The 16,273-nt window shown below is 42.5% G+C and overlaps 2 protein-coding genes across 2 annotated transcripts; both read right to left on the bottom strand.

Moving 5' to 3' along the window:
- Window positions 1-141: 141 nt before the first annotated feature.
- On the bottom strand, window positions 142-453 carry LOC144672492 (histone H4). The gene has a single exon (XM_078534336.1). The coding sequence runs from the start codon at window positions 451-453 to the stop codon at window positions 142-144; it is 312 nt and encodes a 103-aa protein (XP_078390462.1).
- An 897-nt stretch (window positions 454-1,350) lies between these two features.
- On the bottom strand, window positions 1,351-2,004 carry LOC144672419 (histone H1-like). Its single transcript, XM_078534264.1, has one exon. The coding sequence runs from the start codon at window positions 2,002-2,004 to the stop codon at window positions 1,351-1,353; it is 654 nt and encodes a 217-aa protein (XP_078390390.1).
- Between the last annotated feature and the right edge of the window lie 14,269 nt (window positions 2,005-16,273).

Below are 16,273 nucleotides of genomic sequence, written 5' to 3'. Positions count from 1 at the left end.
TGCGCAGATGGAAACGCTGTGTGTTTATAAAACTACATATCGCTTTCCCTCTCCCGCTCTGAAGTCACTGCTCTGAATGTGAGGTTGTGGGCGGCTCTTAGAAGAGCCTTTGGGTTTTGTTATAGAGTCGGGTCGATTTGTTCAGCCGCCGAATCCATAGAGAGTGCGGCCCTGGCGTTTCAGAGCGTACACCACATCCATGGCGGTGACCGTCTTCCGCTTGGCGTGCTCGGTGTAGGTGACAGCATCCCTGATCACATTCTCCAGGAAAACCTTCAGCACCCCGCGGGTCTCCTCGTAGATCAGGCCCGAAATGCGCTTGACACCGCCACGGCGAGCCAGGCGGCGGATGGCTGGTTTGGTGATGCCCTGGATGTTATCGCGAAGCACTTTGCGGTGCCGCTTTGCTCCGCCTTTCCCCAGTCCTTTGCCTCCTTTCCCTCTGCCAGACATGATACTTCTTCAGTCAAATCGCTGCTGAATGAGTGGGGAGCTGCTTCACGTTCCACTTTTATACAGCCCGCCCCGACCTGACTGAGGAAGGGAGAGAGAGAGAGAGAGAGAGAGTGTGTGTGTGTGTGTCAGAGGCGGGGCGAGACAGCCTGAGTGACAGTCAGGGCAATGTCTCTGGTCAGACAGTCCCTCCTCCTGCCAGCCCGAAGTACATTTAGTTATCAAATTCTGAAGAGAGCTGAACAGAAAACTTTAAACGTAACTGAAATACTTCAACATCATAAACCAGCTATTTTGAAAATCGAATGTATTAAATCCAATCCTCTCAGTAATATTCCCCCCTCGATACTGCATTTCAATCAAGAGTCAAATGTTTGCATCTATTTCAATCCCTCTCCTATTCTATACCAACACAACTCTAGACTATCCCCCGAACCCTCCCATCCAGGCTGCCAAAAGGGATTGAGAAATTCCCTAACATCTCTTCCAATAGAATTAGAGAAACAACAGGTATGGGCCTTAGTTGTGAGACGGGACATTTGAGCGATGCTCACTCCATTGCAGACTCTCACCTTGAAAATGTGAATAAAGGAAAGATAAACTTTGAATGCATTGGGACACATTCCGGATAGGGAGCTGTAAGGATATCCCTGTGTCCTTTTGCACAGCGCGGGAGGGGACGGGTGGAGAGTGTGTCAGTGAGTGAGCGGGAAAATAGGATTTAAGTGGAAGGATAAAGAAACATTTCCATCTGAAAACTGCTCCCAGCGCGGAGACAGGGATCAAATGATCAGGGAATCAGCTCTTTCATGTGAAATGTGGGTGGCTCTGAAAAGAGCCTTTGGGTTTAGAGGTTTACAATTTGCTCGGGATCTTTCCCTTCTTTCCTGTCTTTGCTTATCTCCCTTTGGGCTTGGCCCTCCCTTTCGCCACTTTTTTGACGCCCGTCACCTTCTTGGCCGGAGACTTTTTCTTGGGGGCTGCTTTTTTCACCGGCTTTTTGGGAGTTGCCGCCTTCTTGGCTGTTTTCTTGGCCGCTGCTTTCTTCGCTGGGGATTTCTTGGCCGCTGCTTTCTTGACTGGAGTCTTCTTGGCCGTTGCTTTCTTGACTGTTTTCTTGGCCGTTGCTTTCTTTGCTGTCACCTTCTTGGCTGCCGCTTTCTTCACTGGAGATTTCTTGCCAGCTGCTACCTTCGCCTTCTTTCCCACTTTCCCCGGGGTTGTGTTCTTAGGGACTTTGAAGGAGCCCGAGGCGCCCGTGCCCTTGACCTGAACCAGGAAGCCATTCTTCACATTCCTCTTGACGCTTTGCTTGATCTGGGAGCCGAGTTTCTCCACATCCAGCCCTTTGCCGCGCAGCGCCTTCTTGATCGCGGGCAGCGACATCCCCTTGCGATCGCTGCAATCCGCCACAACCTTGAGGATCTGCTCGCCCAGCTTGGGACCGGCTGCACTGCTCCGGGGAGCCGCCTTCTTCTTCTTCTTGGGAGTCTTGACCTGGGCGGCGGGAGCGGCTGGAGGAGCCGTTTCGGCGGCTGCAGTATCGGTCATGTTCCGGGACTCTGCACAAAAGTGTCTCTGTCAATGTGAACGGGCTGAGAAATGAAGCCGCTGGTGGCGGCACTGAGCAACTTAAAGGCAGCGAGCGGACGGGGCGGAGACAGGCTGCTGTCAGCTCCAGGCTGCTGCTGCCTCTCTGTGTTTTTCTCTCCTCACAAACTCCCCAATTCCATGGAAATTCCGGCTCTCCAGTGTCCCAGACTAAATCCATCTTATCTCTGACATTGTAATGTTTGCTGTCGAAAATATTTCACGCGAATTGAAGGCTCCAGTTTCGATTTAAACCTGATTTACTGCGGCTCCTTCACCCGATCTCTGACATGTCCTCTAGTTTTAGACTGAAATCTAGAAAACAACTCAGAAATGCTCTTGAAATCTCACTTCGGGGTTAAGCTGGGGAACAGGTGGAATTTTTGAAAGGGAAATATTTTTATTTTAGGCAAGCGGGTCTCGGAAACCTCATGATCAGCACGGACACACAAACACAGTTTCATTCCTTTGACTCGCCCGCCCATTTCCAACGCTCCCTTACACAATGTTCACATCTGCACCTTCACAGGCTGAAACTAGTATCAAATGTAAGGGTCTCAGGACAGAATTGCCCCTCTTTTCGAACTTTGTTCGTCTTTCTATTAATTTTCCGTAGATTGTAAATTCAGAAAAAAACATCTAACACTCTGAGACATGGGAGCCGCAGACTGTCTGATTCGCAGATTCCGTGGAGGAACCAATCATATGTGATTTCAGGCTATTATCTGAATAGCTCACATCAAGATGTTTATTCCAGGTGACAATATAAATTATCTGCTCCCGGTCCCTCCGGATCTCCCTGTTTATGTTGCTCCTCTTGAACTGACAGGTCACAATTTCACAGTTTGCAATGTACCCCTACCTCAACAACCAGAGCAGGCCAGTTATATGTTAACGCGCATTCGCGGATTGTCACATTCCTGGCAGTGACAGAGATTTTCAAAACACACTTCGATTTTTTAATAGAGATAATCAAATGAAATTTCAGTGCTGAATTTCTTAGAGGATGAACACTAACGGTGTCACGCATATCAATGGAGGATGGGTAACAGCATCAGTAACATTCACAGCACCAGAAGTAGAGAGATGTGGGTGCGAAAGGGAGCAAGAGAGCAAGGAAAGAGAAGAATCAATAGTGAGTGAGAGAGAGATAGATAGAGGGAGATTGAGGCAGAGACAGAAAGGCACACACACCGATAGGCTAGTGCTGTTGGGAGGAGTTTAAACTAACTCGGCAGGGGGAGGGGACACAGAATTTTAGCAGAATGGGGACACATCATAAGCCAGTAGAAGAACCATGAGCGACGAAGTACAGCTGCAATAAGCTTCAAGGGAGTAAGGCAAGGCTGGATGGCCTCAACTTAAGTGCCAGGAGTATTGCAGATAAAACGGATGAGTTGAGGGTGTGGATTGCAACCCTTGGAATTGTGGTGTAGTAGCTATCACTGAGACGTGGTTGAGGGAAGGGCAGGATTGGCAGCTCAATATTCTGTGATGTTGAAATTTCAGGTGAGACAACGGAGGGGGTAAAAGAGGAGGAGGCTTAGAATTATTAATTAAGGAGTCAGTTACTGCAGTAACGATGCATCAAATGAAACTTTGTGGGTTGAGCTAAGAAATAAAAAGTGGGCAACCACGTTATTAGGTTTTAATTATAGACCCCCAGGTAGTCAGTGGTAAATTGAGGGGCAACTATGTGCACTGTTTGTGGAGTTGTGTAAAAAGAATAGCAATAGGGTAATTATATCAGGTGATTTCAACTTTCCCAACATTAATTGGGATATAAATAGTGTTAAGGGCTCGGACGTAGTGGATTTTTTGAAATGTGTACAGGAGAACTTTTTAGGTCAATATGTCGGGAGTCCAAAAAGGGAAGGTGCATGGCTGGACCTAATTCGGGGGAATGAAGCCGGACAGGTGGCTGAGGTGACGGTGGGTGAGTATTTTAGCGATAGCAAATACAACACGGTACAGATTAAGTTTGTTATGGACAAAGAAATCGACAAGTTGCAAATAAAAATGTTTTGGATTGGTTGAGAGTGGATTTTAGTGAAATAAGGCAGGAAATGGCCAATTTAGACTTGGAAGACCTGTTTGTGGTGAAACATACAGAGGGACTATGGGGGGTGTTCAAAATTGAAATGGGGCCGGTACAGGCTCAACATGTCCTCTCCAAGCTGCCTCAGCATTCTCCTCACTCACTTTCACTGCTATTTCCAACACAATTCACCCAATTCAGTACAAATGACCAAGGAATTTCAAGCGTAAATTGTGTTTTACCACAAACTTTTGCCCTCATTTAAATAACATCATGCTGAAAACTGACCCTGCCCATAAAAATGCTCATACCCCCAAATCAAGTCAATCACCATGGCAAATTTTTGCTAGTAAATGGCTCCAAGAGGAGCAACATAAACAGGGAGATCCGGAGGGAACGGGAGCAGATAATTGATATTGTCACCTGGAATAAACATCTTGATGTGAGCTATTCAGATAATAGCCTGAAATCACATGCGATTGGTTCCTCCACGGAATCTGCGAATCAGACAGTCTGCGGCTCCCATGTCTCAGAGTGTTAGATGTTTTTTTCTGAATTTACAATCTACGGAAAATTAATAGAAAGGAAGGAGGAAGGAGTAACGAGCCCAGAGAACCAAGGGTGACCAGGGATATTCAGATAACCAGGATGCTACCTTAGATGAAACGTTCCACACAGCCCCAGTTGTGATGCTCAAGCTGGAGAACATTGACTGAGGGGAGGAGCAAATGATGTTGATTCTGTGACGTAAAATTCCAGAGAAGCGCATGCGCATTGCTGCCCTCATTCAACTCCTCAGACCTGACTAGAAGAGCGCATGCGCTGCCCTTCTCCCAGACTCCGCCATTGAAGTTTTTCATTCAGTGAGCGGGAGACCTTTGTTTCAAACAGATAGAAATGGAAATCTTAGGGCCCGGGTAAGCGAGTAAACAGCGTTCTGATTCCAGCAGGGCCCCGGTTTGTCAGTGTGGACACAGAAATCATCATTGACTCGGGGTAAGTTCAGGGGGAACCGGGGGCTGTTTGTAAGAGGCGGAGCGGTGCGGGAACGTGTTCCGGAACTTGGAGTGAGCGGGTGGACGGGGAGAGGCCTTTCTGGGGCTGTGTGTGGCCCTGCTGAGGGAGACAGAACCTGAGCAAGCTGCAATTGAAAACTATTGGGATTTTCTCCCCTCAAACCTGTAATGCATATTCCAAGTATAGCTGCTGATTCATGCAACTTGTCGGCATTTGGACAGTGAACAGTGGAAACAGGCGGACAGTGAGGATGGGGAACAATCATGTAAATATCACCCATCGCAGGCACCAGCTTTTCAAGTGATAAGTGTTAAAGAAACATTGTCGCAGCGGCTGTTGGTTTTTGTTGACGGCTCTTACAATGGGAGCTGGAAATTGAAACCTGACCTGCACCAATGTACCTGTCCCCTCGGGTAGTGACATCCTTGGAGGAGGACAGGACAGGACTGTTTCTGAATGTTACTCAAATGTTTGAAAAGTACCGAAGCAGGGTGCTGAAGTGGAATCAGGGACTGTACTTCTTATTGTCCTTTACGATTTGTAGAGCATTATAAAAATTGATTATCAGTTGCCAGGTTACGTTGATCTATTTTCTTTCAAAGCCTCAGCTGATCTTGACTTTCAAGAGATATGTTTCTTCCTCTAGGCAAATACATGAAGGGATCGGTTTCAAGCTGTTGATTTCCCAACCAAAATAAAAGTGCAGCCATCTCATTGTTACTGACAGCAGGTATGATATTACTCACAGAGTGCAGAGATACAGACAGAACATCATTTCCACCGTCACCACGGACAGAAATAGTCAGAATCAAATGGAATTCATACCAGATACATGTGCTCAATCCAATAGTCAAACGCTCAGAAGGGAGGCGGGGGTTGGGGAGATGGTTGGAATAATCACAATACACTCCTACTCAGTACCTCTGAATGGCAGGTCCACCAATTTCAGTCCAAACTCACAACCAATATCAAATTGAAGCTCACTCCATGCATGTCACAAGAATGGAACATTGGCTGTAATTTAAATATCAGGAAATAAAGCTGATTGAAATTCAATGAATTAATCCTTGAATGTACCCAGCATTCATAAAGCAATGCAATAGACTCAACACCAAAGATCCCACACAGTATCATACATTTATTTTATTCATCCTTGAGTTGTTTGCTTCGCTGGCTGGGACAGCATTTAGTTGCCCTTGAGAAGTTGGTTTACAAGCTGCTTTCTTGAGCCGCTACAGTCCCTGTGGTGTTGATACACCCACAGTGCTGTTAGGAATGGAGTTTCAGGTTTTTGTCCCAGCAATGACAGCATAGTTCCATCTCAGAATGGTGAGGCACTTGGAGGGGAATTTCCAGGTGGTGGTGTTCTCATCGATCTGCTGCCCTTGTCCCTCAGGATCAACAGGGCTGAGATTGCCTTTGTCGATGATCTTTTTGTTGCCATTTGTTACAATTGCGTGGCTAGCTAGGCCATTTTAGAGGGCATTTAATTGTGGGTGTAGAGTCACATGTACATGGACGACAGATTTCATTCTCTAAAGAATATTAGTGAACCAGAAGGGTTTTTACCACAATCGACAATGGTTTCGTGGTGATCATTAATTCAATTCATATTTTTATTGATTTTAAATTCCACCATCTGCAGTGTCAGGGTTTCAACCCAGAGCACTACCCTGGCTGTCCAGATTATTAGTCCAATGACAATACAACTACACCATCACCTGCTCCTGGTAATGATAAAGTACTTATTCATTAATACAGACGCGCATACACATCACATGCCAGAGCAATATTTTCAGAATAGTTATATCGACAGATCACTACAAACAAGAAAGTTTAAAACTTAACTCACAAAGCAGATATTGACAAGTACAGTGAATAACATAACACCACTCTCATAGGAGGGACTGACAGATACAGAAGAAAGTTACCTTCCTGTAAGAGGGGCAGACACTTACATAATAAAACCACAGACACATACCAGAGATAGAGAGGTGTTGAATATAATCAATTTTTCAATGACAGACTTTTCAAAATATGAAGAGGTTGGGTACCGAGAAATCAGATGTTGATAGCTACAGTAATGTCAGACCTGAAAATGCATCAAAACCCATAAGTTGCTGACTAAAACATAACAGCCTGTATGAAAGACCAAGAGATACAGTCAGGGGTAGTGCGGGGGATGTTAGTGTGGGGGGAGGTCCTTGCTCACACACTAAATTGAAAGCTGCAATGTGAATATCACACTTAAGTAATACAGGCTGACAAGTTCACAGCAAAATCGACAATGACCTACAAGGTACATGCAGACCATGGGAAAAGACAATACTCATACACAAGAATATGATGGGCATAGACTAAACCATACCTTCTCATACCAGGGATTGACAGCAAATGAGTAAAGTCTCACTCATTTGAAATAACCTGAGTTTCAGCAAATTTTTCCATGCTCACATTTCTGATCCTGACACAAAGAACAGGAAAATGAATCACACTGACATTTCACAGTATTGCAGATACAGAACATAAAATGCAAATCCACATACCTGTAACTAAGAGGCAATGAGTAAAAATATGCATTACATGTCAGAAACAGTGAAAGTAAGATGCTTACTCACAAATCAGGCACTGACAGGTGCTGAATAATAGCCACAAATGCATTACAGAGAGTCAATGATCCAGAGTAAAGCCCAGAATCAATTACAAACATTCATAAAACAAATCAGACAGTCACACAGCAACAAATAACTAGGTGCATTTTGGAATCCCCATTCACAGGCAGGAAAGAAATAAACGCCATAGTAAGATGTTAAAAAGTGAAAGATACAGTGTGATCCCACATTCACATAGCGGAATATAAATAGTGGAGAAGAAATAAATTTCTCCCATACTAAAGACCGGCAGGTAAATGTACACGCACACACACACACACATACACACATGCACAGACACACACTTACCTGCAATCTCAAAATTATATAACATTGGGCCACCATTTCTCTTTGAGCCCCAATGCCAAGCTATAGATTTCCCATCTTAAATAATCATGCAGCTCTATGCTTCGAGTAGGCATAGGTACATTATTGTTCAAAGCACAGACAGAACAGCAGTTCCACCATCACTGAGAGCAGGAATCAGATTCACATTGATCTCAAGTTTCAGATAGACGTGTTCAACGCAACAGTCAAATGCAACAGGGGAGACAGAATATTTCTCCCCAATTTACACTCACTAAGCACCGCAGAAAGGTAGGTCCATCAATCACAGTCCAAACCCACAAATACTATCAGATTGAAAGGCACCTCATTCATTTCAGAAGAGTGCAGTCTTAGCTACAGATAGTGCAACAGACTGAAATGTACAAAATTATTCTGTAGAATGTACCTAGGTTCTCACAGAGGAACACATTAAACCCCCCTCCAAAGATCTCATACTATATCTAAAATAAAGAGAAAGTGTAATTTTAATTTATATGGCATGGATACACAACACATGCCGGTTTAATATTCTCACTATGATTCATAACGTAAGATCATTACACACTGAATCAATCAGATATGACACACACAGCATGTGAGTTCAAGCGTCTCATTATCATTCACAAATACTTTTGCCGAGTTGCAGCCTGAATGCTATACCTTAGTTCACATTAAATAAAAGAATAACACCGGTCTTTGATAAATGCAAAGTTTCATTTTAAAATCTGCAACAGAGCTAGGAAACAGTAATAGATTAATGCATTGGAGAAATAGTTTTCAGAAACATGAATGTGATACATGTTATGTACAGAAGAAACCTTCACATGTATAATAATGGAGTTATATACACAGAGGAGAAATTTGAGATCCACAAACAGTATAATAACTGAGATTTAGGGAATTAATTCCAACATAGGTAATGGTCACAGGGTAGACACTTAAATTTCATTAAAATTAATTCTAAAGCTGCATCGTGTACCAGAGAAAGACAAATGGGAAATTAGCCCTGCACACTCCCACACAAACATTCACACACTCGCAGGCTCTTGCACTAACACACACAGACAAACATACATATACACAAATGTGCACACCATCTGTTGCACACATACACAAACACACACACACAAAAAATCACACACATGCACACAAACATACACACAGGCCCTCACGCACACAGAAGCACAAACACACACATGCATAAATGAATGCACACAGTAACAAACTTGCACTTTCTCTCCGACACACACAGTCATGCAGATTTTCACAAAAATTCACACCTGCAGACACAAATACTCTCTCACACACACACACACACACACACAGACAAACACACAAGAAGCATCTGTGAGTATATACATGGAACATTGACAGCATCTAAGTAATTAAATGCTGGCCCGGTAGTTAAGAAGCAGGTATTACGGTAGTAATTTAAACATACGCAGCTGAAAATTAGCAGGACTATATACATTGGTAATGCATAAGAACATAAGAACTAGGAGCAGGAGTAGGCAATTCAGCCCCTCGAGCCTGCCCCTCCATTCAATACAATCATGGCTGATCTCATTTCGACCTCAACTCCAATTTCCCGCCCTCTCCCCATGACCTTTCAACACATGACTAATTAAAAATCTGTCTATCTCCTCCTTTAATTTATTCAGTGTCCCGGCATCCATTGCACTCTGAGGTAGTGAATTCCACAGATTCATGACCTTTTGAGAAAAGTAATTGCTCCACATCACTGATTTAAATCTACCACCCCTTAGCCTAAAAGTATAGCCTCTCATTCTAGAGTGTCTCACAAGGGGAATCTACCACTCCTCGTCTATTTTGTCGATTCCTTTTGGAATCTTATATACCTCAATTAGATCTCCTCTCATCCTTTTAAACTCTAGCGAGTATAGGCCTAAACTGCTCAATCTCTCCTCATAAGACAAGCCCCACATCTCTGGAATCAATCTAATGAACCTCCTCTGAACCGCCTCCAGTGCAAGTACATCGGTCCTCAAGAATGGGGACCAATACTGTGCGCAGTACTCCAGGTGCGGTCTCACCAATGCCTTGTACAGTTGCAACAATACTTGCCTATTTTTATACACTTTTCCTTTATCAATAAATGCCAAAATTCCATTTGCCTTCCTTATTACCTGCTGTACCTGCATATTAGCTTTTAGCGATTCATGCACGAGATCACCCAGAACCCTCTGCACTGAAGCATTCTGCAGTTGCTCTCTATTAAATATAAACCGCCTTTTTATTCTTCCGACCAAAATGGATAATCTCACACTTACCTACGTTAAACTCCATTTGCCCTATCAGCTAACCTGTCCATATCCATTTGAAAATTTCTTATTTCTTCATTGCAACTTACTTTCCCACCTATTTTGGTGTCATCTGCAAATTTAGCTATCGGACCTTCTATCCCTGAATCCTAATCAATAATATAGATTGTAAATAAATGGGGCCCATTGACCAAACCCTGTGGCACCCCACTAGTTACAGCTTGCCATCCAGAAAAATACACATTTTTCCCGAATCTCTGCTTTCTGTTGGTTAGCCAATCCTCTATGCAAACTAATACATTACCCCTAACCTTGTGTGATCTTACCTTGCGTATTAATCTTTTGTGCAGCACCTTATCAAATGCCTTCTGGAAGTCCAGATAATACAACATCTACAGGATCCCCATTACCCACTTTGCTTCTCACATCTTCAAAGAAATCTAGCAAATTAGTCAAACATGATTTACTCTTCATAAAACCATGCTGACTCTGATGGATTGCATTTTGACTTTCCAAATGCCCCATTACTTCTTCCTTAATAATGGATTCCAACAATTTCCCAAAGACGTATGTTATACTAACTGGTCTATAGATTCCTACTTTCTCCCTCCCCCACTTTTTGAATAAGGGCGTTATGTGAGCATCTTTCCTAACCACTGGAACCTTTCCAGAATCCAGGGAATTTTGGAATATTATAGCCAATGCATTCACTATCTACACTGCCAGTTCCTTTAAGACACTGGGACTTAGGCCATCAGGTCCTGGGGACTTGTCACCCTTTAATCCCAATAGTTTGCTCAGTTATTTTCTCTGTTGAAGGTGCAGTAAACGTTAGACACTTAGTCAAATGTAACAAGATTGTGCCACACAACTGATTGACTGCAGGTTAAGATTCTCTTCCAGTTACCTAATTTGCAAAAATATATAAAAGTAAAAGCACTAAAAACACAGAAAATAAAAGTCACATTCACTGAAAAATGGCTGACATATAAATATAAAACATACCAGACACTGACAGCTTGAAAATAAGTTTCACCAAGGCACGCATGCAAGAGACAGAAATATATCAAGTGAAATCACACTCAAATACTAGAAAATGACTGGCATGAAATTAAAATGCATAAATTATACTGGATAATGAGAAATATTAGTGAAAATGCAATTCAAAAAACATAAATATATTAAACCTTATCTCACCAAATTAATATTGACCAAGTACAGGGAACATATTAACACCTCTCCCCTAGCAGAGACTGCCAGAAACACAAAAAATATGGATTCCCATAACAGAGACCGAGAGTGATAATGTATCATCAACAGCACATTCAAGACAGAGAGATACAGAATTAAACCAATTCTTCCAGAACTGAACTGTTAAAAAGGGAGGAACACTCTTACTCAAATAACAGACTTTGATAGCTACAGGAAAAACACACATAAACCTGAATTCAAATGTGTAAGGTCCTGAATAAAACTACTCGTCACATACCAAAAACAGAGGGATACAGGGAAGTAAAGGTCAGGATCACAAATAAAATTGAAAATGCAACCTCAGACTCAGGCTCAAATAATGGTGCCTGACGGTTCAGAGGAAAACTGACAAGACATATGACAGGCAGACAGAGAAAAATAACAATTATCCAGTAATAGGACAGAATAAACCCGACATTCTCATACAGAGGACTGACATTAAATGATTAAATCCTCACTCATTTACAGTAAACTAAGGGACACAAAATCATTTTCATGCTCACATATGTGACCCTGAAATGTTAGTGGGGATATACAATCACGCTGATATATCACAGAGGTACAGGTACAGGATTAGTTCCACCCACTTACACACATCTTAGCAAATGAGAGTTAATAGCAAAACACACATTCCATTTAAGATGCAGGCAAAAATACTCAAAAATATACTCACAAATCAAACACAAGCAAGTGCAGAGTAATAGCTACACTCACATTACAGAGACTGACATATGCATAGTAAAGGCCAGCAGGAACTATAAGTGTGTTGGGAAAAATACAGTCACACAAGAGTAAATAACAGGGAACAGTGCAGAATCCCCATTCACAGACAGGTAAAGAATTAAAAACACAGTAAGTTCAGAGAAGCTAACGGATGCACATCGACTTGGCACAATATAAAATTTGCAGTACAAATAAATCCTCACATACTCGAAACTGACAGGTACAGAAAACACAGATACACACAAAGAAACAACTGAGAGGTACAGTGCAAAATCTCCATTCAATTATTGCAAATTGTCAGAATGGAAGCCAGAATTAAATATTTGAAACTGCCAGATGAACTTGCTGGAAATAACATACATGGGGGACAAACAAAGAAAATGTGAGGAATAATCAGCGAGTTTGGGAGCATCTGTGGAGAAAAAAACAAGACAAAACATTTCAGCTCAATGGCGCTTCATCAGTTCGGAGTCTTCAAACAAATGGCAGTTTTGTTTCTGTCTCCACAAATCTTGCCAGAGCTGCTCAGTATTTCCAGCATTTTTGATTTTTCTTCTTGAGATTTCCAATATTCACGGTATTTGGAATTTGCATTAGCTGCAGAGTTAAACCTTCATGCCATAAACTGACAAGGACAAAGGAAATCCCATATTCACATAGCAGAAATCAACAGGTTCTAAACAGAACCACCGATCAGTTCATCAGAAATTATCAGGAACAGAGCAAAATATACCACTTGCAAGACAGAGATATGAATACAGAACAAAATACACACACATCCCAAACATGAACTAACTGGTACAGCTGAAATCCATTATCACATATCAGGCATGGAAAGAGAGAAAATAGGAGCAGGAGTAGGTCATTTGCCCTGTTGAGCCTGCTCTGCCATTCAATTTAATCATGGCTGACCCTATATCTCAACACCATCCAACCACACTGTTATCATACCCTTGTCCATTTGGAGTCTTGAAATCTATCTATTTCGCTCTTAAATATATTCAGTGACTTGGCTTTCACACTCTTCTATCATAGAGAATTGCACAGGTTTACCACCCTCTGATTGAAGAACTTTCTCCTCATCTCAGTTCTAAACCATCTACCCTGTATCCTGAGAATGTGACCCCTTGTTCTAGACCCCCAGCCAGAGGAAACATCATCCCTGCAAGCCATCTGTCCAGCCCTGTCAGAATGTCACACCTTTCATTGAGACCCCCTCTCATCCTTTTAAACTCCAGTGAAAACAGGCCTACTCGACCCAAACTCTCCTCAGAGGACAATCCTGCCATCCCAGGGATCACTCTGGTGAACGTTCGCAGCACTCCTCTTATGATAAATATATCCTCCCTTAGGCAAGGAGACCAGAACTGCACACAATACTCCAGGAGTGGTCTTGCCAATGCCCTGTATAGCTGCAGTTAGACATCCTTGCTCCTGCAATTAACCATGTCACGATGAAGGCCAACATATCATTTGCCTTCTTAAGTGCTACCTGCACCTGCATGCTTGCTCTCAGTGATTGGTGTGCATGGGTACCCAGCTCACTTTTTACTTCAACCTTTCCCAGTCTATCACCATGTAAATAACACTCTCCCATGATGTCTTTTCAACTGATGTGGATAACTTCACACTAATTGGAGGTGGTTCAGAGGAACTTTACTAGATAGTTACCTAGAATGAGTGGGATGTCTTATAAGAAAAGGTTGGACAGACTGTGCTTGTTTCCACTGGGTCTCAGTAGAGTGAGGGGTGATTGATTGATGTATACAAGATCCTGAATGGCCTTGAAATTGTGGATACCAAGAGGATGTTTCGAGAAATAGGGGGCACTGTTTTTAAATTAGATATCACACTTTTTGGAAATAGGTGAGGATATTTTTCTCTCTCAGAGGGCTGTGTGACTTTGGAAATCTCTTCCTCAGAAGATAGTGGAGGCAGGGTCATTGAGATCTTTTAAGGCAGAGGCAGATAGATTCTTAATAGGCAAGAGAATCAAAGGTTATGGGGGTAGATGATAATGTGGGGATTGAAACACAAAGAAATCAGCCATTATCTTATTGAATGATGAGGCAGGCTCGAGTGGCCAAATGGCCGCCTCCTGTTCCTATTTCTTCTGTTCTTATGTTCATAATCGATGTTTTAAAGCATCTGCCATGTATTTGCTTTTCATACATTGAAAACTGACAGCGAGAAAAGTCCATTCAGTCATAACAGAGATTACATAACCACATAACATTACTGAGAGAATGAGTAAATCTTAGATTGGCTTACAATAGATTTATAGGTACAGGATGTAGTTGACATACAAAAGAACTGATAATTTTAAGGTATTTTCACATTTAAATGTCAGAAACTGAGAGGTTGATTCAAACACACGATGATCGATTTGACACTGAATAACCCAATGTAATATTCACATTCACACACCACACACATTGCAAACATTGACAAATGCCAAGAGAGACCGACACTCACATGTCAGACATTGGCAGATGCAGAATAAAAACTCTCATTCTCATGCTACACACTGACGAATAGAGGGGGAGAGAAAAGAAAAGCGCCAATCACTTCCAAGCAACGAACTGCTACATAATAAAATAAATGCTCACACACCAGAAATTCACAGGGGCAGTCTAACACCGGCACACATTTACCAGGAACTGACAGAGATCGTGGCAAAGTCATTTTTACACAACCCGGAGACCTATAGATACAGGAGGGCCGGGGTTTGGGGGTGGGTGCGGAGCTGTTGGTAGGGAATCTAATTCACGTACCTGAATAAGCACACAGCTGTATAGAACTTACACTCAATATCAAAAAACTGGCAGGTAACAAAAAAGACACAGTCTCTTATGTCAAAATATCTGACAAGTATTGAATAAAAAGCGCACTCACACAGCAACAGTCAACACATGCTGTGAAATGAAACTCCAAGACCGTCAATTACAGAGCAATATCTCTGTCCCTTGCTTGAAAACAACAGGTATGGCATAAAACACATCAGTGAATCCAGTGACCGAGAAGTACCCAGTTAGGGTGAATATTGCATTGCAAAAACCATCAAGTGCAGAAGAAAACACATTGTGTCGATCTGTATGGAGCGGAAGTAATTGGCCGCTGTCGTAGTCTTTTTAACGGAGGTGAGCTTGGCCATGTTCAAGAGCAGCATCAGGCCTATTGTTTTCTAGATGTTTGATCAGAAAGAGCCAGATCCAAGTTATAGTGAACTGCTGCCATCTCCTGACAGAAGATGAGCCGTGCAACAACATACGTACGCAGCAGAAGCACTTTAAATTAGATGATGTAACGGGGAATTGACAAAATCAAATTCAAAAGTCCAAAACTCTATAGTGTGATGTGTTCCTATATGCAGATGGTGTAGCGTAGGATAGAGTCTGATGGTCAGACAGGGATTAACATACCTGCCTTACTAGCAGTTGACCATAGTTTGATAACTGCCTGTTGCACTGGATGCTTATTGACCATAGTGTCCATGCAAATCAGAGAACTAATCCCTGCACAGAAGGAGGCCACTGCTAACGATTAAAAAGTGATCAATCAGGACGGTCATTGATGTGTTCCCAATGTGAAATTCGGCTTCGGGGCGCTGCCGCACTCATAAAGCCGATATTGACAAGTACAGTCAATAACATATCACCACTCTCATAGGGAGCACTGACAGATACAGAAGAAAGCTGGATTCTCGTAACAGGGGCAGACACCCACATTATAAAACCACAGACACATACCAGAGATAGAGAGGTGCAGAATAAAATCAATTTTTCCATAACCGACTTTTCAAAATAAGAAGAGATTGGGTACAGAGAGATCAGATGTTGATAACTACAGTAAAATTACACGTGAAAATTCATCAAAATATGTAAGTTGATAATTAAAACATAACAGCCCGTACCAAAGACCAAGAGTCTGGGGGCACGTTA

The sequence above is a fragment of the Cetorhinus maximus genome, chromosome 38, assembly GCF_964194155.1.
Source record: "Cetorhinus maximus chromosome 38, sCetMax3.hap1.1, whole genome shotgun sequence".
In the NCBI taxonomy this organism is placed as follows: Eukaryota; Metazoa; Chordata; class Chondrichthyes; order Lamniformes; family Cetorhinidae; genus Cetorhinus; species Cetorhinus maximus.
This window is presented reverse-complemented; position numbering and strand designations above follow the sequence as displayed.

Bases quoted from the DNA above. Each gene is read 5' to 3' on its own strand.
- LOC144672492 (XM_078534336.1), bottom strand. From the start codon at position 453: ATGTCTGGCAGAGGGAAAGGAGGCAAAGGACTGGGGAAAGGCGGAGCA.
- LOC144672419 (XM_078534264.1), bottom strand. From the start codon at position 2,004: ATGACCGATACTGCAGCCGCCGAAACGGCTCCTCCAGCCGCTCCCGCC.